The sequence below is a fragment of the Cottoperca gobio genome, chromosome 13 (genome assembly GCF_900634415.1).
Source record: "Cottoperca gobio chromosome 13, fCotGob3.1, whole genome shotgun sequence".
Classification (NCBI taxonomy): Eukaryota; Metazoa; Chordata; class Actinopteri; order Perciformes; family Bovichtidae; genus Cottoperca; species Cottoperca gobio.
The window spans coordinates 16,641,322-16,666,901 of NC_041367.1; the positions used below are offsets into that span (position 1 = coordinate 16,641,322).

A 25,580-nucleotide genomic window follows, 5' to 3' on the forward strand; every position below is an offset into this window, starting at 1 on the left:
TCGGGTATAATTGGCTGAGGAACGCAGATTAAGATTGATGAGACATTAAAGTGGCTCTTTGGAGTTTAAGGGATCGATAAATATCTTGGTTTCGAGAGCTTTCGTTTGAGAGCAGACAAATCACTGTAACGGTGCTCCACAGCGACACTGATCTGAGAACATGGAGGATGAAGCAGAGGAAGAGAGCGAGGGGGGGGGGGGGGGGGGGGGGGGGGACTGAAATAAAGATGTGATCACTATCAGCTGGCAGGGTCACAAAACCCACCTTAAAATTCTGGACATTTTTTTGGACTTGAGAACAAGCTTGTAGCTTTATTGTTTTCCTACATCTCTGCATCTTTATGTAGTGGAGAATAAAACAGCAGGGTTTTCTTACATTCTCGGAATCCACTAATAGGCTGCTCCTTAGCAGCCCTGAATATCAGTCATGTAAATTCATATTTCAGACCTTCACTGCAAATAAGTTGTGGTGATAGTATCATGTGAGCGAAATAAGGAATGATTTTATTGTATTTATCTCGATAGAAACCTTGTTTTTCTTAATAGTGGTGGTTGTTTGCGATTTGACACGATACGACCATGAAGCCTTTTTGTTATCACTGTTTAACAAATAGGTAGACCTACACATATGTACTATATTATATATAGCATTGTATTAACCGCATATATGGACAGAAATGCGTTCAAACGCCTTTTGTTTTGTGGCGCAATGAATAATAAAGGCTAGAAACAAATAAAATAAAGTTTCACGGAGGTGTTATAACGCATTACATTTGCCTCTATCACAATAATTAATTGTATTTTAAATTCCTGAATATGTATAAGCGCAGGGTGTATAAGTAGCGGCAGTTTAATGCAAACAGTCCGCTGGTATTATAGAATACCGTGTAATCGCATTGATTGGTTTTATAGAATTAATCTCAGCCTCACTTTTTAAAACTAATAATGTATACATGTTGGTGATTCAGCGTATGGCTGTCCCCTCTACACTGCAGGCCCAGTGGTCCTGAGCAGCCCGGCCCAGCTTGTTGCCCCCGTCCTGGTGGCCCGGGGGACTCTGTCCATCACCACCACTGAAATCTACTTCGAGGTGGACGAGGATGACCCTGCCTTCAAAAGGGTCGACTCAAAGGTAAGTAACCTGCAAGCAAGTGTGCAGCCCAAGTTTAAAGTGGACAGTTTGGCTTCGACATGTGTATACAAAAAATTGTTACTGGCCTACAAGTTATAAACATTTATTATATTTTAAATACGCAATTGTTGGTATTAAATAAAATAGCGCGAATTTGCCAATGTGAGGGCCGCTGCGCCTCGATCCACGCTCTGCCTCGCTTTTTTATATTATTTAATGTTTTGTGCTCAGAATGCTGTTGTAAATCCCGGTTGATTTCTCTTTGGTGTGTGTTCAATTTGCTGGATTATTAATGCGTTTAAAAAATATATTATATGATGATAATTGAGGCCTACTGGTCATGCAGGTTCAACCATCAAACCGTGGTGACAGTGTATCCACAGCCAGCCAGCTAATGCACGCGAATTTATTGCACAGGCAGTTGTGCTTTAAAACAAATACAAACTGGTCGGCAGGGTTGTAGTTCTGTTTAAAATGCTGTGTATGGAAATTATTCCCTCCTCTTTCCCTATGTGCCTTTTGTAGGTGTCACACTTATCCACATAAAACAGCTACAAGAGCCAGAAACCCCCAAATTAAAGATAAAGCATTAGGCCTACTTCACTACTGTCGAAAAAACATTTAATAAAAGCATAATGGGACACAAATATAAAACAGCTCGTTTTATTAGCTCTTTAAATTAGATCAAAGACAGAAATAAAAAAATCAGATCACAGATGTTATAATCCAGTGTATTTCAAGTGCATTTTTTTTCAATTAAACTGTAATATATATATATATATATATATATATACTATATATATGTTATCATTTTCTTTTTTTTTTATCATGTAGGCCTAAGGATGGTAGAGATAAACAACAACCAAAACATGTTCGAGTACTTTAAATAATAATTCAAGTAAATTGATGGAATGTTTTCAATGTAGCAAATGTCGTACGCCTATCAAAATGTAAACTTTCAAAAATTAGACAATGTCCATTGAAACAGATGAATCAGACTACCACTGATGCAAGTATAAATTAATAACGCTTCTACCAGATAAAGAAAAAGTTCAGAAGTAGATTTAAACAGGTGGATCCTATTTACGTGTCACAGAACAACATTCACAATTTCAGACCACTTGAATCACAATCTATGAATGTATTTACAGTATAAAATGTACAGATGTGTGTTTTTATTTTTTTCCCAAAGTTTCTCACGGGGCTTTATTTTAAAGCATTTAAGGAAATTTATGATTTAGGTAACCGTGTGGCACGGAGAGACAAGAACCACTGTTGAGGTGGCCTCCTGGATTAATGGTAGCCAATAATTTAAATTTGCTCTGAAATATTGACACCGCCAAAAGGTGCACGGGGATAATGGCAAACTAAACGGTCATAAAAATCATCAAAACAGGCTAGGCCAAAACATATTAAACGACAGAGGACAGTCACATTTCACAAGACTTTGCAAATTGGTTGGCAATGTGTTTCTGTCCGTTTATGAGCTCGTTAGGCCTCTTTATCACAAGTGTTAAGACGAGGTGAACTAACATATTTTTACCTCAGAGTTTCTCCAAGCTTTTGGGGTTGGTCAGTATTTCTCTTGCCAGTCGCCAAGTCTGTTTGGCTGCATTCTCTAGAGAAGAGTGAGGTTTTCCTTGAAACAGGTCTAAATTAGGCAGGAAATAATGCGGGCACCTTCTGCACTGCAAACATGAAATAAGCTGCAATAGTATCCCGTTCAGGCGGTCGCCGAGGTTGTTCTCGTCCCAGTCTGACTCCCTGGGATGCTTCTCACACTCGTAGGAAACCAAAGTTTTCATGTTGTAGTTGTTCAGGGGTTGTCCGGGCAGTTCGAGGTGACGGTCACGTAACGTTTTGAGGACTGACAAGCATTTCTTCCTGCATCCACCCATGATGAGCCGGTTCTCGGCCTCGGCGAACTGCAAGACCCAGGCGTCGCTCTCTGCTGAGCTCTGCTTGCCGTTCAGAGAGTAGCACTCTTTGGATAAAAGATTGAAACCTTCTGCTTTGACTTCTGCCACTCGGTTAGGTCCCGGCCAGGGGATGTGAGGGAGAGGCCAGTGTGCAGCGCTTCGTGGCCAGATCCCAGTGCACTTGAAAGCCGGCGTGATTTGCACCACATATCTGTCTCTAATGCGCAACCTCACCTCACTTGTGTCAGCGACCATTTTGACAACATCTCTGTAGCTGCATTTATCCACTGCCTGCGCCACCAGTGTCTGAAATCTCGACCGGATCTTGCGCGCCGAGAGGTAACCGGAGGCTGTGATGAATTCAACCCAGAGAGACATGCTTCTCTTGCGGCCGTCGCTGAGCTTGAGCACGGCGCAGCCCGGGAGAGAGCCGTCATCCACAAAGTTGAATACTCCCATCTGATTCAGATAGAGCACAACCTCGAACTCTGTGGGTGAAATGACCTCCAGTCCCTCGAAACGATTATCCATTTCGCTGAGGGAGCTGATGAAGCGGGGCTCCTGCACCTCGACCTCCTTCAGGACATCCGACACCACCTTGCACACCTCCCGGATGCTCTTGGAGATGGCTGCTTTTCGAGACTGACATTTCTCGTTGTAGTATTTGTTGAGGTGATACACCAACTTTGCCTGGGCGGCTATCATATTTGGGCAGAGATCCGGGTTGTACACCGGAGTCTCGCAGTAAGCCGAGGGATCCAACGCGGCTGTTTGTACGGGAGCCAATTTTAGAGAAGAAAGAAATCTATTTAAAAAGAAAAAAAAGTATATTTATAAGGCAACTATTTAAAGCTGTGCTCAGAGCACATGCGTAATAATCATATCATAACATTTACAGCTGTTGTAACGTAAACTGCGTGGAAGTGCACGAAGCAAGTCCTCGGATTTATCAGGATGGCCTGCTTAAAAGTCCATTTCAAAAAATGCCTTTTGGTTGTCTCTGATCACTGTGCCAGTTAGGAGTCCGCGTAATTGTGCGCCGAGTGGAGTGTGCCCTCCTGACGCAGACGCCCGGTGTTGCTGTGTTTTACAACAGGAGACACACACACTCTTTATTATAAGGGAGGAGTTGAAACCAAGATGTCCAATCGCTATCCGGTGCGTCACCGTTTCCCAGTTTATCGAAAACAAATTCATCCCCGGGTGTTATATACAAGTAAAAAGTACAGGTAGTAGTAGAATATCGAGGAGCGGAAGTACACCTACGCATTTGGATAGAAGAAAAAAACAGCAATTTCACTGCGTTACGTTGCTTTTTCTTGGACTCGATCTATTGTTTTTTAGTTCGCTTTATTGAATCATATATGAAACAGTAGGTGGATTTAGAATTGTTAAAGTATTTATGTTTTCGGATAATAAAACTTAGATATTTGCCATATTATTTAAGTCCTTTTTTTCCCTCCAGTGTACTGGTTCTAATTTATTAAGGCTCGTCAGATACATTACAATTAGAATGTAGTAATTTAGGGATTTAAAAAATAACGGCAAATATTATTAATATTTCATCAGGCTTGGCTTATTTGTGCGTTTCGTTTTTTGAAGCCATATATTAATACAATATATGAAACCGTTTATTATTTAGATCTTTAAGGTTTAATTAAATTCGACAGTCTGTTGAGCAGGATTGTCCCTAAAAGATACAAAAGAAATATCGCGCTATTGCGATTATATTTGACACATTAATTATAGAGAGTTTATATATTGAGTTTACATTTCGCTTTTGTGTTACCATGCATATTGTTTTGCTATTTTACTGTGTGGCAACAGCCTGATGTGTGGTGCAACAATCACACACGCCAGTATTTTCCAGACGTTGAATTAATTTAGGCTACTGTATATTGTAAAAATAAAGAATATATATGTGTAACAGTTGTCGTCTCATACATTTCTTTCTTACATTGCTCAACATTGAAAGCACATCAACCTATATACTAAACTATACATTACAATGTGTTATTGTGTTACCATGCCAAAATAAATAAGAATGTGTAAAAGAGTAAATGTGTAAGTATGTACTTTTATCATTGTTAAATTATATTAATAATTAATATTGATTTAAAAAAATATTTTTGGTTTTCTTTAATGCCAAATTCATTATTAAATTGTAGTGAATAATATACATTGGTATTCTTCTACCTGTTATTGTTAAGGATATTTTAACAATAACGATATAGCATGAGAAACATACTTTGAATATTTAAGAGAAAAAAGACATAAAGAAAACTAGATAAAAAGCATTAATTGCTAGTAATTCTAACAATCAAGATCGACTTGGCTAATCACTGTATATAAAGTCCCAGGATGTATTAGTGTGCTATGCTGGTCTGATACAGACAGTCATCCACAATAAAGAGATCTTGCATCCACACTAAACCCTCTCTGGCTCTCATCATTGCACTGGCACTCCATCTCACAAGGTACAGTGCATGCTTTGAAGAGGACTTCAAAAAGATAATGCTGCACAGATCAGATAAGGAACACAAAGGCATTTACACTCATCTCTGCTGTAGTCAGAACTGCATACGACCAGACATTATGAGGGCAAAGCGGCGCTCGTCAGCTCTGACTCACTACATGGATGCGGCTGAGCAGGAGGTGTCGTGTGTGCAGGCAAGGACCCTGATAGATAGGTGACTCCCATTATCATCACAGCCTCACACGGACATACTGCCATGGCTTCTTGGCAAACCCCAGTGATAATGTCACACTGTTACCAGGCAGAAATGACAGACATGCAGTCGTGTCTTTTTTCCTCATAATTCTAATTATAGAACATGGTGGAGGTCTACATGTTCAGGTTCATTCTCAAAACAAATAATACGTTTAGGTCTTTATTTTAGTTCTTATCACATTTAGCTCTGAATAAATTGCACAAGAAAAAAATATAAATTCACATTGACATATTTCTGCAGGATATGGAGGACATTATGGAAGGTTTTCATGTGGTGAGAGGTAGCTAACAGCCTCTTGCCCTCTGAGGCTTTGATAGTCTTTTCTCTCGGTCTCTCCCACTGTCTGTGGCCCAGCAGGTACTTGCCTTTTATTGAAACCAGACTAGCCTCACTTTCCAGGCTATCTTGCTCCAAGTCAGATACCTCTGAATCCAGTTGCACCTCTTGAGTTTGTGCTCCGGCCTTAGACCATCCGTATGCGTGATAGAAGGGGGGATTTTCATTGAGATTATCACCTCTTAATCTAAAGCATGTGGCTGCACAGATCTCACAGTAACTCAACCTGCTTTACAGTCCCAAGACTCCAGCAGTTTCCAGGTCTAGCCTAAGACAATCAAATCTTCTTACCCATATCTTTACCATTACAACATTGCAAGCTTTGTTGCTTCATTCGCTATCCCACTAGGCTATTGGAGGCCCTCCAGTGTGATATATGGGGCTGTGATTCCAGTACAGGCCTATTTCTGACCCAGCTAAATGCATGCATGATTGTGTAAATCAATACAATGACTTCTACTTCCCCTAATTTTGCTCAAGCATGTGACCCTGTTTTCAAGGCCTCTTTGTTTCCAAAGCATGCCTCTACAGTTATTCATTTTTTGTCCTCCATTTTTCTTTTTCCTTTCTTCTAGCAAGACTGATGGTCCTGTTAACATCGGCAGGCATAAGGTCAATGGTGCTTGTCTGATGGCTAAAATTGCCCTTTGATGACACCACACATGCTTTGAGTGACTTGAAATGATATTCCACTAATTGAAGCCAAAGTCATTAAATGTATGTTGCTTTATTTTATATTTCATCCTTGAGGCTTTATGCATTATTAATATATATATATTACTAACACATATGTGTTTGTAAACAAATGAGCAAAGTCTTAGTAAAATATTTTTTATTGTATGTACAAAACAGTGTGTAGCCTCAAGCATTTATTGAAAAATAATAATATTCTGAAAAAGCGAGTCTCTGGGGAAAAATAAAAAACCCATGCTCTAGAAGTTTATTGACTATTTTGACCAACACTATCCTCTGTGGCTCTGGCTTTAACTCTATTTTATAAACAAAAGGTTATACAGTAACATTTATGCTGTCTTTAAGCTTCCATTTAATTTATTGCAGTACCTCATGACTATTAAAGAAAATAGTTAATTACATTATTTAAGTGTAACATTTAGCTGATTTAAAGCTGGATCAAGACCTTTATGACCAGCAATCCGCTGACTGGTATCTTAATTATGGGTGACGTTTTATTATTTTAATAATCCTATTACATGAGAACAAATAAGGTCTGCCTTATGCTTTTTCATTACATTTCTGGGGTCATTTAGTTTTGAAAAAGAGACTTTCAAGCCATGTCTCATACAAAGGGAGTTTACCAGCTAGCTCCCAAGCTAATATGCAGATTAATCAAAGTGGACTTAATAGGATGACATGTTTCTATATAAATCAGATTAAAAGCAGTGACACTTTACAGAAGTGGCATCAACACTGGCTCTCAAACTGTGAGAAATAATATACTTTAATCTCATGGGATAGCCACTCACTTTGACACTTTTCCTATACATTTATTTGTCACAAAATGAAATTGTCATTGGGATTTTTAATAACAGAACATTATTATTCCAAGCAATATGGTATCTCTGTTGGAGGCCAGTTAATGTTTGGGCCCGGAGCCTCATTGAGGACCCCCTTTGGATTGTGTCCATTCATGAGTATTATTCTCCGCTGTGTATTAGCAGCCTGCTTTAGAGAAGTCAGGAAGCTGGACCATATAGCCAGAAGCTCTCAGAGACCCTCTAGTGATCAACTCTGAAGGCTCTGTTCACTCTCAACCATTTCCATAGCGTATACATACACACACAGAAAACACCATACTGTCTGCATGATATAAACATTTTTTTAGGAAAACAGAGAGGTGGAGAAAAGTGTAAATTATCAAACTTAATTGATTGTCTCAGCTTCATTTGGCCCTTCACCCCCTCCCCTCTGCAATATGGTACGCTTGTCAGCCTTGTGATAAATTACATGCATGTATTTGCATGAATTTAGCATGAAAACAATTCAGTTTTGTTTGCCAAAATAACGATCCAGAAAATGTGTGGTTTGCTTATCAAAAGGAAGATACAGGCTGACATTGTGTTCAGTGCACTTTCTTCCTGCACAGGTTATGCAGTTGGCACTTGAGTGTTGTAAAAATATGCTGGTGCAATGCTTTCCACCGGTTTTATAAGCAAGCAGCTAAGCGTTGTATTTAGTTGTACAAGACAATGCTAAATATTGGGTGTGTTGGAGACTGGGGCCGGATTGTGGCTGGTTTATTATTTCTTTACTCGTTATGTTTTTTCCTGTAGTTTTCTATAATTTGGTTTCGTAGACTTGACTAGATTATTTGTAAACATGCAGTTCTTTTTCATTGTCTTTTATTAATCAAAGAAGACTATAAGTCCGACTTCCACCTTGTCTGTCGTAAAAAAAGCACCCATTCAGCGGCAGCAGCAGTGTGATTAATCTTAATGTCTGCGAGATGTCTACCATCTAAAGGTGGGCGCTGTAATCATCTGCCCACTGACCCCATGATGCTCATCTACAGTCCTCTTCGCAGCCCCTGTGTCTTATAAGTAATTTCAAATCTCAGATTAACAGTTCTCTCCCACATGTCATGTGATCTCAGAGTAGGAATACATCCACGCACAACACAAAGGGACTGGAAGAATTGGTGGCATATTCTAGGTTTGGGGTTGTTGGTAATCAAATGCTGCTGGTGAAGCATGTGATAAAATTAGGAGATGTTGCCTAAATAAGGGATGAAGGGTTCATAATTGCCAGTCCTAGAGATCTGAGGTGCCGGGTGCCAACTGTCAGAGCAAGGCTAATGATGACAAATGTCCCTCTATGCAGATTGCTGCAGCAGCGAGGGTGTGCAGCTGAGAAAGAACAAGAAAAGAAAAAATACAGAAGGCCTAATAAGAGAGAGGCTATGTGCACATATTTAATGACCTACATGGAAACAAACCTCCCTAACTGATGGGCTGCCTTTGGAAGTACTAAAGCTTGATGCTTCTACTATAAAATGGAGGAGTCCCCTGCAGTACCTGTAACTAATATTAATAGTGATAAATCTCTGTGTCTACGAATAATCATTACTATCTGCTGCTTAAAGCGATGCAGAGAACAACAAATAGAAACTATAATTAACCTACATTTGCTTGCAAGCTTGTCAAGATGATTTAACAATAAAAAAGTGTTGTGTTGGAAAAGTTAGCTCTATATTTAGCCAAACGATCCATCAACTCCAGTGCAGAGGACATGTAAGCATGGATCAGCATCGTTCGTGTTTGTAGTTTTCTTCATTTAGTTGAGGATTCGGTCATTATTGTGCAAGATGGCAAAGTTTTGTAAAAACAAAATAATGGTCTGGTACACTGGCACAAAATAAAATGCTGTTCCTGGTTAACATAGCTAAACTGTTGTTGGTTAACATGGTTTTAAAAAAAAATGTTTTTGTGTCTTAAAAGTGCTTGATTTTAACCTCCTTTGTAGCAGAGAGCCATAAATCTGATTTCACTTACTGTGACGTAAGGCTCATGCTAATAAAAGAGCAAACCCAGAGTGTTGCATGGCCAGATTTCCCCAATTTGTTGCATGAATGGCTTTTGAAAGGGGTCCCTCTTTGTACAAAGGGAGTCTCGTCTTTGTTTGGTTTCGCCCCATCTGTGTCATCTGGTGGTCTGTGCAAGAGGGTGGTGTCTCGGGGTGCTCCCCAGCGGCGATGCCAGTTGTTTTATGGACTCGGTGGAGTGGTGCTGGGAGTTCATAAGTTGGCTGGCCCATTGTGTGCTGAGCCCAGCTGACACGTGTGAATTGACTCCAGCATATTGACAGATCATTTCCATTAATGAATCGGAGGAGTCTGCCTTGTTTCACTCTGTGATTTATGCCCTTGCTTCATCATCCTCTGAGCTCAGGGTTAACGAACAGACCCCTGAAGGACTCAACCGCAAATTGCTGGATGAAGCGAGTTGGCTTTGTTCAGTAGTTTTATTTATTCACGGATATACTTTAAGAGAAATGTGTGCATCTTATATTTCAAGTCGAATCAAGTGAATTTATTTGTCTAACCCAAAATGACAAGTTTGTCAAAATTTATGAAATCCTTGAACTTAGAATCATCTTAAATTGTTAAATCTACTATTTACATCTATTATAGTAACATCTTGGTTAAATAATTGTCTAGAAATAATTTCTAAATGTACTTCTGTACAATAAAACGGCCTACAAGGATTAACAAGCCACCTAAGACAACTAAGTTTGAATTTACCAAAGAACTGTTTTCTTTTGGGGATGGTTGGCCGTCCAGGCTGTTTCTTGATTTGCTATTGAGCTGCTTTTGTTTGTAACCGCTCGTGTCTCATCAGCTCGGCCCTGATCCTTCATGGCGACCATCCAGGTTGTTCAAAGTAACAGCCACACACTGCTGATAGCGCTGGCCTCAGCCTGGCCTGTCACCCCCACCCCTGCTGCCACATGGAAGGCACATTTGCTCGCCACCATTTTATGCCGCTGTCACCTTCCCTTCAAGAGCGAGGGGAAAGAGGGGAGGTGAAAAGGAAAGGAGGGAAAGAGGGAGGCTCACCCTGAGCGGATGCTAGACAAAGATGGCAGCAGAGACATTTTGTCTACTTTCATTAGTTCTGGTGGGGGTGAGCTGTGCTGAATATTAGCCTGTTACTGGCAAAGCCACACATTGTGGAGCACAGACGGAGAGCATGTCACAATCAAATCTACGCCACCTCATTTCCATCTTCCTCACTGAAAAAAGTGGGACATATGGGGCAGGATGCCAATTGCTTATTTTATATGGTAATTAACATCTCTCAAACCGTGTTATGTGCTAGGTTTGTCTCAACCGTGACAAAGTTTATCTCGCGCATTTACATATATATTCCCAGTAAGGTTGGATATTTAGGATCCTAACACACTACAAAGGCATATGTGCTGTATGTCTTTAAGACATGAACTTTGCTGGCCTTCACTCTTGTGTGGTAGTTTTGTTAGTACAGTGTCACATTCAGCCAAACTCAGAACCAGCCTAAATCAGTGCTGTCATATCCATTAGTGTCTACTATCTAGTATCTGTCAGCTTTAAATTGGGGCCCTACCTAAACCTGTCCACACACTGGATTTGTGTGCGTGTTTGCACATGCTTGTGATGAACTTGATTGTTAGATTGCTTGCTGTTGTTTGTGATCAGCATGATATAATCATAATCACCTACTCCAAAACTCCCCTTTGGAGCTCTGCCAAAACACAGATGCTTGATCTGGTTTCCTATTTCTCCAGCATGCATGTGATTCTTTTGTTTACCCAAATAACAACTCACACAGCCAGTCCCTGATTGGTGCTAACCCCGGTGTGTGTGGAGATGTTTCTGAATGTTGTTCTGTCCTGCTGGGCTTTCATCTGTTGGACTCATTATAGTAGTCATCTCACTGGGCTGCAGAGAAGCTCAAGAGACGGGCTCCCCATGAAAGAGTCATGATGGAAGAAGAAGTGCTGATGTGCAGGTTCCTGCCTCCAGGCTTTCACCTGCTCTGGAACAGCCCCAAGGCGAAAAGAAGCAGGCCGCTCAGACCAGTCAATGAAAGACAGCGGAGCTAAAGTCAGACTGTTTTAGTGTTGCTTACTGCGAACTTGGAGGCCTGAAATTGATGCTAAAATGAAAAGTTAACTAATAAGTAAGGAAATATTCTGAATCTCTATCTAATGATAAAAACAAACAAGTCAAAAAGGTGCATGAAAGCACCAAAAAAGAAGGATAAAGTTGTGCCGTTCTTCCTTGTTAAATTTCAAACGATTTTATTAGAGTGTCAATTCTGTGGTCTTGGCAGGGCTTGGGAGGTGTCTGTGCGGGGAGTGCCGGAGCAGGGTGAGAGCAAGTCGGCTGTTGACACCATCTAACGAAGGGAGGATTAGGAGTTTACAGAGGCAGTAATATGATAGGTCAAAAAGAGGAGGCCCTCCTCCACAGCACTTGGCTCTGTAATGAATGATTGACTGGAAAAGGAGAAGCTGCCACTCGCTGGCTGAGTGCTCATCTTGACGCCTGCCGCACCGCTCCACGGCTCCCCTTGATCACGTTTCGCTGCTCCCTTCTCATCTAAGGCACCAGTCTGCAGGGAAAGCTGCTTTTCCCTCTTATTTTTCTCCCTAATTTACACATTTAAGACATTTTTGTTTGCTTATTTGCAATTCCTTTTTTTGTCAGTGAGCCTCTCTCTATCAGTCCTACTCCCAGCCTTCAACCACCACCCCCCCTTCAGACAGACAGACACACACACACACACACACACACACACACACACACACACACACACACACACACACACACACACACACACACACACACTCTCTCACAACCTTCCCGTTCTCTTCTGTTTGCCTCGAGGCAATGAACTAATTTTAGGTTCCATAATTGCAGTGTGTTGTACACCTGTCTGCTATTAATTCTCCCCTGTTTCTCATTCTCTTTCTTAATGAGATATTATTGTAATTATTGTCATTATGCTATTTTCTGTAATGAACTTGATTGATGTTGTTGTTATGGCACTATTTACTCTCCATAATTAGTGATAATGTGTTGAGAACTTCTACAGGCACTGATAGTCTGAGACTCATGTGCTTATGAGTGAACTCGGTCCCTCATTCACTCATCAGCTGACCTCAGAGTTCCCGCTTAGTGCTGAGTTTGTCTTGGATATGGAGAAGAGAGCTGAGCAGCCTGGTCACCACTGAATAGAGCCCTGCTTGTAGCCATTTTAAGACCATTACAACAGTGAAAGGCTACACAATGGCTAGCGCTGGGCTTTGTTTCAGCCCGTCACTTGCACCCTGTGAAAATCAAATAGTGCTTTCCCTTAAAAGAAAAGGTGAAAAAGGTTTTGCCCATACTCCCATTTTTGTTTTGAAAAAGGAAAAAAAAGTTTTCAGTGACTCGATTTTCAATGTTATTGTTGAAGAGGCAAACTACTGGAAGGAATGCTAAAGAAAATCTCAGCTGAATGAATGATGTTGAATTTTTATTCTTAGCGGCTCTCAATCCAATTAGGAGTTTAATAAGGGTCATGCATAGGGACTTCACGCTGCAGGTTGGGTTCTTTTGGGTGCTTTTGGGGAGTAGGAAGGGGCTGAAGTTGCATAGGGCCTGACTGAAGGTGGTCTCTTGAATGTGTAGTGAGGGGTCTTGTGCCCTGGTGAGTCATTGAAACTGTCTGGGGAGCACAGATGATATTTTCCGTTATTCTGAAGGGGAGATAATCTGACACTGTGGTTGGATTGGTTTCTCAGGTGGTACCAATTACCTCATCTCTCACAAGCCTTAGCTTTTCCCCTCATATGCTCCTCTGGTGCTCTCATTTACCTTGCCAAGGATTTATTTCTTTATACATAACATATTTTCCCTGATCTTCAACATCGTACAGCTCTTAATAACACATTTGGAATCCCTTGTTTTCAGGTTTAATATCTTACCTGGAAAACTGTACCCCTTCTTGTAACTTGGAAAGTGAGTAAAAATGCAGAATGGCTGTATAGGTCTTTAAAGGGGCCTTAGTTGATCTTTAATCTCTCCCTATGCGAGGGAAAGTGGGTAGGAGGGCCCTAGAAGTGGACACATCCAGCCTTTGTGGGTTTGTTCACATGCTGGGGAGCTTTGAGTGTCTGACAGCCGTTTAACTCCACACGACCTGGTTCTCAAGTGCCATCGTTTGGGTGCTCTTGAATCCTGTTAGGAGCCATAATTACAATTCATGCACTCCCTGCGCTTCTTTGAAGAGGCATTGAGAAAGCAAAGAGTGGTGCCTGAGAGAGCCCTAGCAATACTTCATCAGTGTGAAAACACTCTCAAAAGCTTTCGTTAAACTGCCCAAATATTGTGTCCTGCACCTTAAAACTGAGCTACAACATAGTGTAATGTAATATACAGATCCACACAATGATACATCTTTGTGTTATACAATGGAAAATGGTGTTAAATGTGTATAAGAGTAAGTAAGTATGTACAAATTGCAGCGATGGGTTTCTTAAAGTGCAATTGGAAATATGCAATACATTTTACATGACACATTTTATACAATTGCCCTTCTTTCAAGTATGCAAACAACTTGAAGTGAAGCACATTCAATGATTTTCAAAGGGAAAGAGGAGAAAGGGTGAGCATAATGCCTAATAGGTGCTTTAGTAATTTATGAGTTTTCATAGCTTAATCCGTTCTGAAAAGCAGAGGAGAAGAAAGGCTGAAAATGGCCCTCAGTATTAATTCGATGTGACTTCTGTACAATAAGGGCTGTGGATCCCAGAAGCCCATTTTCAAGCTTACCTTCTTTCATCATCCTCAGCCCTTGGAACTTTTGCCTAAATGTTTCATGAAACTAAGGCTGTAAGCCTCTTTGGTATTCTGTCTTTATAACGCCTGGTTTAAGACTATTATTACACCATGTTCAAGGCAGAGGAGCACATACAAACAGTGAAGCTGCCTCTCCATTGTGTGAAACTCAAATTGATTTGGTACAATTGGGAGAGCACTTGTATTAAAACACACATATTCTATGGCTCATTTCCCCCCATTCATTTTAGAGTTTTGCAAATGCAAATAAGGGCTGGTTTAGTTTCCCTCCTTCTTTGTACAAATAAGTATTCTCTCTGGTTTTCTCATTGTATCTACTCATTTCTAAAGCAGATCAAAGGACGTCTCCTTTATTATTTATATTAAATATGCATTTCAACACACCATTTCCTCAGAATAACAATTGTGTGACCAAACCACACATGAAAACACTGCCTCATTACTCATTGTATCCTGATATTTTGCTAAAATGAAATGCTGCACTGTTGTTATCAGCATGTGGAGAGACCCTCCTCAGCCCCCTACCCTCATCAAATGTGTAAAAATAAAAACAATTCTGTGAACTCTGGAACTTCTGTGAGATTCATAAAAGTCCTTGTTTTGTTTTTCTTTCCCTGTAGAGAGAGAAAGCAGGCAACGGATTGTGTTTGTTATCAAAGAATCCTGTCATGATGTGCCTCAGGAAAGTACAGGCTGTATCTCACAGCTTTCTCTAGTGTGGTTACTTTGAAACACATTCTCTACCATTATAAAAATAATCTCTGGGATATAGATGCATGTTCATAGGTTTATAATTTCAATAAACAAAAAGCCTACTTTCTTTGTTGTGCATGTTTTGTTTTTACCGAATAGGTTGAAACCAGCAAGGGACACACTGGGTGGGTCAGTGACCCTGGAGAAAACAGCTTGCATTAATATGGTCTAATCCAATGTAATTAGTCAAATTACAGCACGCCAAGCAGCTTGTCAGGGGCTGTCTGCTTTGGCAGGCACACAAGATGGCGTGGAATCCCGCTGGACAGCAGAGAGACCCCTGCAAAGCCGCCCTTCTGCACTTTTACTCCTTTCTGTACATTTTCCTGGTCTCCTCCGTTGTTTCTTCAGCCGTGCTACAATGTTTTCACCTTTTCTGAGTTGTCTCCCATACCCCCAGGCTGCTAGCTTGGCTTCATGCCTGCCTGCTAAGGTGGATACAAATGATATGAGGATTCATAGCACGGGCTACAGGAAGTCAGAGTAATTATATCAGCGCTGCTCTCCTCCTAGGTGATTTTATGAGAGAGTCAGATGCACGCTAACTAGCGCCGCTAAGAACCAGAGACATGGTTAAGACACTTCCTCATGTTTTAGGCTTAGCATTGGTAAAAATATTTAAACTATATAATTACATGAGGATAAAGTACAAATTATCTAGTGCACTCAACAGCCAGATTATCATCCCCCTGCAAGCCCCGTTCAGCCCCAAGGGGTGAGTCTGTATGACAAAAGGCCCTCATTAGCATAAATTTACAAGCCCTCTCGTTCAGAGAAGCCGATAAGAACCTGTTCCACCTTTGCTTTGGCCCTGAATGGCTTGTTGTGCTTTTGGCAATGACAGATAAGTCAGGGTAATTCCACTTTATGCCTGAAAAAATGATGCTCCAGATTCTGGCTGCATCCCGAAGGTGTCACCCACGATAATCCTCAAAGAGCGTCCAGCTGAAAGGGGGCCGTGTGTTTTCCAGATGATATACTGCGAATGACAGAAAGAATTATACGAAGGAGGCCAAATCTGTAACATATTATTAAGCAATTCCCAGTGAATAACAAGGATAAAAGGATAATGGATGAGGGTGTCATTATTACCTTGGTGCTGAGGGAAGCGGCAAAGCAAAGGTAGAGAGACAAGATTAATTGAGGACGAGTGAGGCGCTCATTGCTCATCAGGCCCTCTCGTCTAACCACTTGCTCTTTCCGTCCCTCTCCTCCTCTGTCTCTCCGCCTCTCCATCCTTGTCTCGTTCTGTCTCTTCTTCTCTGTCTTGCTCTGAGCCCCCTATCCCTCCCACGCACCACCACCAAAGAAAATGAAAAGAAAAGTGGGATTTAAAGCGATCAGCTTGGCACTCTCAGTGGCAGCCAGAGGAAGCTGGTACTCAGGCCAGGGAGATTTCAGTCATCTTAAGGCTGACAAGTCCCTGAAAAAGTCCCATTAGGAAAAGCTTGCTGAAAAGACCCCATACCAAATGACTGCATCCCTTCTTCCAAGCTCCTTAGTGAAGGCATCCTCAAGCTGTTTATCTGGATGATGTGCTCACTAAGTGTGTACATGTATGTGTGTGGATGTGGTTCTCGGGCGGTCATCACTTGAGCATGTTCATGTGTGTGTTTAAATGTTAGTTGTGTCCCTTTGTTTGTTTGTTATAGAGCCACATATCATTTATTTGTTAGATTTAATTGGGTTTCTACTTAGAGACAGGAGACAACATAAAGTACATTTCATGGAAATAGACTTCAATTCTGATAATCACCATTAGCAACAATGCTACAAAAGGTGGGTCACATTAGCTTGAATGCTTAAAAGAAGTGATAAATCTGTACTTTGATTTCTAAGTAAAAAAAAATACAGAGATAACAAACAAAGAGGCCAATAATCTGCTCCCAAATTAAAGGTGGTTAAATTAAAGGCACATCACAACATATGCCAAACATTAACAAACTCAAATAGGACCAGTGTATATAGAAATCAGTTAAAATTACCTGTCACACATATCTGTATGATAGAAACGTATGCCGGTGCATACGAAAGTGGATCAGAGTCCAAATACGTCCAACTTTTCATCGGATCGGAAAAGTAAACACATACAGATACGCATGTCTAACCTATTGATAGAGTATCACTTACTTATACAAAATGTATCAGACGAATGCCCAACGAATGCATAAGATATACAAAAGTATGGCGTATACAAAATATCGGCAACACGCTGGTTTACGTAGATATAAGGTAAGGTATAAGTAGTATTCGTTAAGAGCTCGCTGTGTTACGCTGGGTGCGTTGTTGAACGCTGATGTTTTGAGCATGTTCAAAATTACCGGACGTACCCGACGTGTGCTTCATAAGATATGCAGACGTTACGTTAGGTGAGACATACGTGAATACGGAATACGTACGTGAATACTTACCTTCGGAAATATAGTACGTAAATCCCTACATGAATACCTACGTGAATACCTACGTAAATACCTACATGAATACCTACGTGAATACCTACGTAAATACCTACGGGACTACGTTAGAGGTACGTTAGATATAGGCTACGTCGGCTGACGGTGAACCCTACAGACAATTTATTGGTAACGAGTGGATAACCTATTCCTACCCTATGTTAAGATGATGCCTGACGACGGAGTAACTTATTAAACGTGTTTCTACAGTACAGCTAGCTTCAACATTTTAGCCGTTCTCCAGCATCAGCATGACGTGAACCAAATGGCACTTTTCCAGCTCCATTGACCAGAGGCTCTGATACGTTTTGTATAAGTAAGTGATAAGCTATCAATATGTTTGACATACGTATAATAATTCGTTATGTATTCGTTATGTATACGTCAGCTACAACACCGCTGTGGAAAAGTTGGACGTATTTGTACTTTGACAAATTTTGAGCTAATTTTCATATACGCCGGCATGTTTCCGCCATACGGAACTGTGTGACAGGGCCGTATGTCTGCCGTGTTCGGTGTGTCCTCTGCGTCCTTCAAACGATCACAACTTACCCTTAATTTATATCAACCTATTGCCGATATTTCGTATGCGCCGGCATACGTTTCTGTCATACGGATATGTGTGACAGGGCCTTAATAGGGATATGATCCACCTATATAGCTGTGATATCAGTGACGACGTCAAAGGCATCTTTTCATTCCCCCAAGCAGTTTTAAAGTGACGGTCAACCCTATAATTAAAAGAATTCCGAGTAACCAGATCATGATTTCTGGAAAAAGACATTGCTGTTGAGTTTTTTAAATGTCTTTATTTGGAGCTTGAGCGCCACAATCCGAGTACAATCTAGTTTTGTTTTATGGGAGAGAAGGCAGACATCTCTACAGCCAATTTCTCCAACACTCATCAATTCACACTAAAACAATCTAGACTGATAAATATCACTAAATGTAAGAGGAAAAATATGTATTTTTGATTTTGGGGTAGAATGTCCCTTTAACATTATTTTAAGTATCCACTGTATTCTTGCTATTTCTGGTAAAAATGTGATACTGTATTGTACACTCCTTTTGTGAAGGGAAATGGTGTAAACGTGCACTTGCAAATTCTTGCTTGTATTAAACCGCACTGTGTATATCCTTAAGGTCATCAAATAAATAGTTAATTACCTTCCCCAAGGAGGTTAGGTTTTCGGTTTGTGTGTTTGTCAGCAGGATAACGTAAAACATAATGTGTAGCATAGGCAAGGAAGAACCCATTACATTTTGTCGGAGTTCTGTGTTCTCCGAGTACGCTTCTAGTTGCGTATTGTTTCTTCTAACCTCTCAGAAGCCTTCAGCAGGCATCATGTGGCTTGATTCCAAAGTTTGTGTATCATTGGTGTAGGAAACCACAAGTATGAATAACAGTTTGGATTTTTTTTTTCATTGCATTTTTTGAGGCTTTATATTTTAACATAGACGGATAAACAATGTTTAAAGAGCCTTGACTCTTTAAGAAGAAATAGCACACTAGGAAAATGGCTCCTCCCACCTGTCCTACCATGGCAGTGTTGAAGACAGCGCTGCAGGGCCTGCTAATGTGCGTGAAATACCATCCCTGACATAAATGTTATTGACAAACTTGGCTGGACATTTGGGGCAGTGAACTGTCAGCACGTTTAATGCATATTCATCTCCTTTATCCCACTGGTCTTGCCAGAGCACCCGAGCTGTGTCATCTTGCCACACTCCAGCTACCACCCAAATGTATAGTGACACTGATTATGCAAATCTGTATCTTGTTTTCCCCCATACCTGCATTAGGAGCTTGCTACTTTATTGAAGTTGAGATATGGCTCTCACAGTAAGGAACCAAGTGGAAAGTGGATTTTTTTCTTTTTATAATCTGTGGGAATCTTTTACATTTTGTATTCATGCATTTCATAACAGTTGTCACATTTAGGGGGGATCAGTTGAGAAACGTGCTTTGATGCTCAGGCATAACTCTTGCAGGATGGAAATGGGATTAAAGCTGAAATAAAAGTGTGGATTTGGGCGTGTCGTGGTCAGACAACTAAGATTTCTGTTTGCGCGACTTCTTAAAGTTTGATGTGGTAACATTAGTTTAATTTCACTGTGTGTGCAACACCTGAATCATTGGTAGAAAGAAGAATATGTACACTTTTACGTTTATTCCTAAATTTTTCAAGTTCAAGTTTACAAATTCACCCAAATTACAAAACATTTATTTGTTCCACCTCACTCATAGTGGTATTTATTTATCAGATAGTTTTGGTTTAATTTGACAGTGAAAATGTATATCAAAAAGATCATTGTTTCTGTCACTTCCAATCATTTCCATTGTATTGGAATAGAGGCCTTTATCTCAGAGGCTGACTTCTAGACAAATCAAACTAAAACTACATTTCTACATAGATAGCTTGATATCCAATGGGTTAGTAAGAAAATATTTTTATTTAATTTTAATTTGTGTGAACAGACCCTTCAAGTTATTTGTTTATTAATTGTGTTAAACGTCCTAGCTCTGATTTAGCCTCGAGAGTTTTACTTTTGTGTCACCCACATGGCTGATGATGCTCTACCACTTAGCTGAGAGTTGCTCTCTGCTCTCGCTGTTACCAAGCTTTATGGTTTTTATTTGCCTTCTCTGACTGCTCAACCTCTTCACAGATTTGGCCCATATTGCCTGGGGTCAGCCATTGAATACTGTATACGCAGTGTGTGCTGATCCTCCAAATTGCCATGTGTGAAATCCATCCCACTCGCTCCTGGGGGAGTATCACTAAAAATGAAACTGCCGCTCGTATCCTCCCCTTATTCTTCCACTTCGCTGTTCTCTCTGGCCGCCTGGGACCATGCAGTTGTGAGGCTTTATAGTGGAAGCCTATTAGACAAATCTTAGATGAATGCAGCGGAGGTGCTGTGATACCAGGTTGTCAGAGTGCGCCACAGTCTCATATAAATATATCAGTCATGCCGGCTTGGAGGTCTCACTGAATTATATTATTTTCCTGTTTTGGTATAAATGTAGGGAAGGGGGATTGTATTGTCCCATATGGGAGAAAATGTCATCATTAGATTTATTAATAACGTCTGTCATAGTGCCTCAGCCAATGTTGGATTAAAACTATTTGGAAGTCAGATATGATTAGATTCTATTTCCATGCATGAAGTGGCTTCCTATCGCTTTTAACTGATGTGCTCCATTTGAACATCTGCACATTATCATATATGAGTTTCAGCCTAAACACCGGTGTCACCTGTGCCTCTCCTCATCTCATCTGTCACAATATTTTTCCGTTCTCCACCTGTGATGTTCTACAGGCAGAATGCAGCCTGCCCCCTTTCAAATCAAGCAAAGAAGAGAAGGGGAATAAAGGAAAGAGAGGACAGAGACGTTAAATTGCATTATGGCTATTATGCTGTAGAGGTATATCTGCCTGCAGCTGGCAGAGCAGCGCATGCGCCTGTGGCTCTTAATGAGCCTGCGTGGAGGGACCTGTGTGGAAACAAAAGGCTGCGCTTGTCGGCCATACCAGACCCCTTCACCCACCCCCTCACTGCTCCCCCAGCCCTGAGCGTGACAGACCAAGAGCAGAGCGTCGGTCCCTTCCTGGTGGCGTGATTAGATTGGGGCCGAAGTCTCCAGCTGGCAGGCCTGTCTGTGACTGGAGGCGGCCGTCCCCAGCGCTTGTCACTGGCTGACACCTCTGACAGGCAGGGGACAGCTTCAGCAGACAGGTTCATTAAATGGCATTTTTTACAGCTGGGCCTCCAAAAATGAGGGCTGGGCTTTGTCAAATCTCCAAGTCTACAGGGGCCCTGCATGTTGGTTTAAACCAAAGCTTTGTTGTTATGACAAATTTTTTGATCTTGGCTGTTTGAAATCAGCTCTTTTTTCTTCTCTTTAGCCTCTCTTTTGTTGACAGCTAACCCTTTGGCCTGTACTTTGTCAGCTGGGTAACAAGAGACAGCCAGTGCTAAAACAATATTATATTGACCATCATGTACTATTTTATTGCTGTTATATATTGTTCAATCCTCAATAACCTGAAGTGACCTGTGTGAACTGCATTTTCTTTATTACTTGCTGGTTACATTTTCCTTTGTAATATATATAATATATATCCAAAAATGTGTAGGCAAATATATGGCACGGTTATGGTAAAATGATAAAATCAATAGAGACTTTGTTGAAAGTGACAAACATTTAAAGTCTCTTGACATCCAAATAACTCAATATGTATTCAAATAACAGCTTGCTAGTGCATTGATGGAGTAAGCTGTTATAGCCTTCCCATGGTGCATATCTGTATGACTTGCCTTTCAGCATTGTATTCAGAACACTACTTCCACAACATCTGGCTGCAGAGTAGTGGGGGGAGGGGAGGGGGGGTAAAGGCTACCCTGCCTCCTAGCGAGCTGCTGCTGGCCCTCAACATTGCGCCCACAGCTCCATGGCCATGGCCTCCCTCCTTCTCACCTCCCTTCCTCTCTACTCCCTCTCCAGTCAGCACACTGCTTCCTCTGGGCCGTGCTGTCTCTATGACAACTGTTTGAGTTGGGGGTTGCAGAGGTGTCAGGCAGGGGCATTACTGGGAGGAGAGCACCAGAGATGCTGTGCTGCACATCCAGTATCTCCACCTAATCCAATTTTAATTGAGCTCCAGAGATTTTGGATGTGGCACGGAGGTCGGGCATGAGCTATTCCAGGGAGAAATTAAGGCAGCCTGGCTCGCGCTGCACTCTTCGAGCCTGTCACTATTTTAAATGAGCATTAGCATCAGACCTAACCCAGCTGAACATCTCACTCTGGCATCCCTCCCTCCCTGCCTACTCCACCTCAATAACCCCCACACACACATCCAGACACCCACACACACTACTGTACTGTAAGGCCTCACCTTCTTACTACCCTGTTATATCTTTATTCTCTCTCACACACCCTCTCTGAACAGAACCTATGTGTGATTATAACCTGGGAAGTTGATGAGGTTGCTCCTCGGCTCACACTGTTGGACACAATTGTTCAGTCAGAGGGAAGTGAGATGGAAGGAGGGGGAGAAAGGTGTGTGAGGGGACCATTCTCACCTGTCAGAACAACTGACTTTGTTTTATGTTTGTGGCCCTGCAGTCCCAGTAGTGCTGCGTACACTAATGATCCTTTGTCTGCTCTCTCCTCTCCTTGGCATGATAGTTTTTATTGATTATTTATGTGTCACTAAACCAGAGGGGCATTCTTTTTGACCAGTTGAGTTTTATAAACCAGCTGAAAAACTGTGAAACACTCAAAGAGAGTCTGGAGGGAGCTTCATAGTATGTAGAAAAGAGCCTTGAGATACGGTATGATTTTCATAGCACTATTCATTGTCTTACCAACTATTGTTGTGGTGCCCATAAACAAGACGGTTTACAAAGAAATACTAAAAAGTGTAATAGCTGCCAAGTTGTTAATAGTAAAGCAGTAAACAAATGTTGAACCCTGATCTCTCTTTTGTAGAATAACCCTCACATCTAATGTCCTATTGTGTGATACAGTTTGGAAAACTGGAGTTGGCTCACTCATTGCTTTTGTGTCTATATCGCAACAAAGCAGCAGCTTAGTTTACACCCATACTTTATTTAGTTTGAATAATTAAAATCATACTCTGAGAGCTTGCCTGCTTTCAATTGGGATAAAGTACTGCTATACCAGTGGCAATGTAGAGAAACATTACACAATAAACTAAAAGCCTGTTGCGACACTTGACTGTCAGATCTGCAACATGCTGTGCTGGTGATGTGTTCTTGTTTGTCATATGCAACTTTAATAATGAACATATTGATCTGGACAGTAGTCTTTATCATCTGTAACCTGACACAACCTCTGGTTTCATACAGCTATTATAACCTGAGGAGACATTCTCTCTTCTTTTTCTGCCCTTCTAGGTCTTAGCATACACTGAGGGTTTACATGGGAAGTGGATGTTCAGTGAGATTCGGGCGGTATTCTCCAGACGCTACCTCCTGCAGAACACTGCGATGGAGGTCTTTATGGCCAACAGAAGTAAGTGGAAGTGCCAATTACAGCATTTGAAATCCATGCTTCTCCTGCTCTTCATCACTCAGGGATATCTCTCACTGTTTCACAGCATCAGTCATGTTCAACTTTCCTGACCAGGCCACGGTAAAGAAAGTGGTCTACAGTCTTCCTCGAGTGGGAGTGGGCACCAGCTATGGACTTCCTCAAGCCAGGTGGGTCACAGATGTCAAAAGAAACTGAATTTAGCACTCTTAAATATTTCTAATACTGTATTTCCTTCATGGCCAATGTTACCTCCTCTGTGTTGTGTGTAACATCTGTGCAGCCTGGCCTGCAGCAGAGTCATTTGAAGTCCCATTGCTCCAGTTATTGAAGTGGATGTGCACTGACCCTGACTGAACTGACCTAATTCTCTGACAGAAGACTCTATACAGCAGGGCTAAAGCCAGGCCACTGACCAGAGAAAACCCACATATTCCCTTTAGACTCTCATAGTGCTAACAGGCCCATTCATACACTGTTACAAAACAATCACATTTCCCAAGTATTTCGTTAATTCAGTAGATATAAAGCAAGCCATCCTGAATCAAGACATAGTAAATCAACCTACCTTTCATTTAATCTCATTTAATCAAAACTATAAATATGAATGCCATTGCATTGGATGCCATAATTATTCTCTCATTTGCAGCTTGACATTTTGTTCATGCTTTTCTTCTCAGTATGTTCATTCTAAAACTGACATGCTCGACAAAGAGCCGGTTATCACCTATGAAATGTCATCATTCTTGTACCGGTTTCACTGTGATGTGGCCAAACCTTTAAAAATGTAAGCATAGCTTCATATACAGTTGACTTTTTAAGAATGTAGGTTTTAATACACTAACACAAACCTTCTGTTGCTGGATTTGTTGTTTGAATTTCTTTAGGCGCATCTCCATGGCCACTCCTCGGCAGCTTTTCAAATCCTCCAACATGACCCAGCGCTGGCAGAGGAGAGAGATCTCCAACTTTGAGTACCTCATGTTTCTCAACACTATCGCAGGTAAGGCTTTACAGTGCTGTGATGCCAAAATGAAACTCTATGCTTTCAATTTGGAAGTAGCCGAAAATATGAAAATAATGTATTCTCTTTTTCAGAGCCATCAGTTAAATAGATAGATTCTGATTTGTTTTCTTCCTTATCCTGGCAAAAATCACAACCAGTGAAAGGGTGAGGTTTTAATCTATTACCTACGTGAATCTTTTTACCATTAGAGTCTTATGACTTTAAGTTTAGCCATCATGATCAATAAACTTTATATGTCAGTGGCACTGGAAACATACGATAAGTGGGCTCAGGTATGTCGTATCGGTTTAAGAATCCATGGTAACCTTAAGTGGTGCTCAACGAGGTATACTTCACTGTTCATGTGAGTGTGCTGTTTGAAGCAAAGAGCAGGCACAGCAGATTTTGCCAGATAATTAGTGCCTGACTTTGTGAGAGCGTACACATGTGTGTCTGCGGAGTTGAGAGGTTCTGTTGTCGACTCTCTGATCTGAACTGCAACTAACAGGGAAGGCGAGAGCGAATGCACGCTACTCTGCTCCAAGAGGTGTCATCTTCTCTCTCGCTGCATATTCATGCATATTTATATTTAGCTTGTGCTTGAGTTCGATACATTATTGTCAGCTAATTAGATGTAAGGCAGACAGAAAAACATGCCGAAAATTCATTAAAAGTCCCTGGTAATGACCTGGGCTGACAGGGATGTCAGAATAGTGTGGGGCGGCAGACAGGCTGGGGGGGATGACGTGCTGGGAAGAGGTGCGAGCGGGAAGTGGTCTTCTAATTAAACACTATTCCACTCTTATTAACATGCTGCCACCCCAACTCAGGCCTCAGCAGCAGC

At 41.2% G+C, this 25,580-nt stretch overlaps 2 protein-coding genes across 4 annotated transcripts in view; one reads left to right on the forward strand and one right to left on the reverse strand.

Annotated features, from left to right (window-relative positions):
- The window catches only part of LOC115017536 (neurobeachin-like), a 183,874-nt gene that overhangs the window by 123,321 nt on the left and 34,973 nt on the right, over positions 1–25,580 (forward strand). For all 3 annotated transcript variants that reach the window (XM_029446066.1, XM_029446069.1, XM_029446067.1), the window contains exons 40-43: positions 996–1,132; positions 23,595–23,712; positions 23,798–23,900; positions 24,618–24,733. In XM_029446066.1, coding sequence (XP_029301926.1) covers positions 996–1,132; positions 23,595–23,712; positions 23,798–23,900; positions 24,618–24,733 — 474 coding nt within the window. The remainder of the gene's footprint in view (positions 1–995; positions 1,133–23,594; positions 23,713–23,797; positions 23,901–24,617; positions 24,734–25,580) is intronic.
- mab21l1 (mab-21-like 1) lies at positions 2,319–4,868 on the reverse strand. Its single transcript, XM_029446070.1, has one exon. The coding sequence runs from the start codon at positions 3,754–3,756 to the stop codon at positions 2,677–2,679; it is 1,080 nt and encodes a 359-aa protein (XP_029301930.1). The 5' UTR covers positions 3,757–4,868; the 3' UTR covers positions 2,319–2,676.

Excerpts from the sequence above, each read along its gene's own strand:
- mab21l1 (XM_029446070.1), bottom strand. The coding sequence starts at position 3,756 with ATGATAGCCGCCCAGGCAAAGTTGGTGTATCACCTCAACAAATACTAC.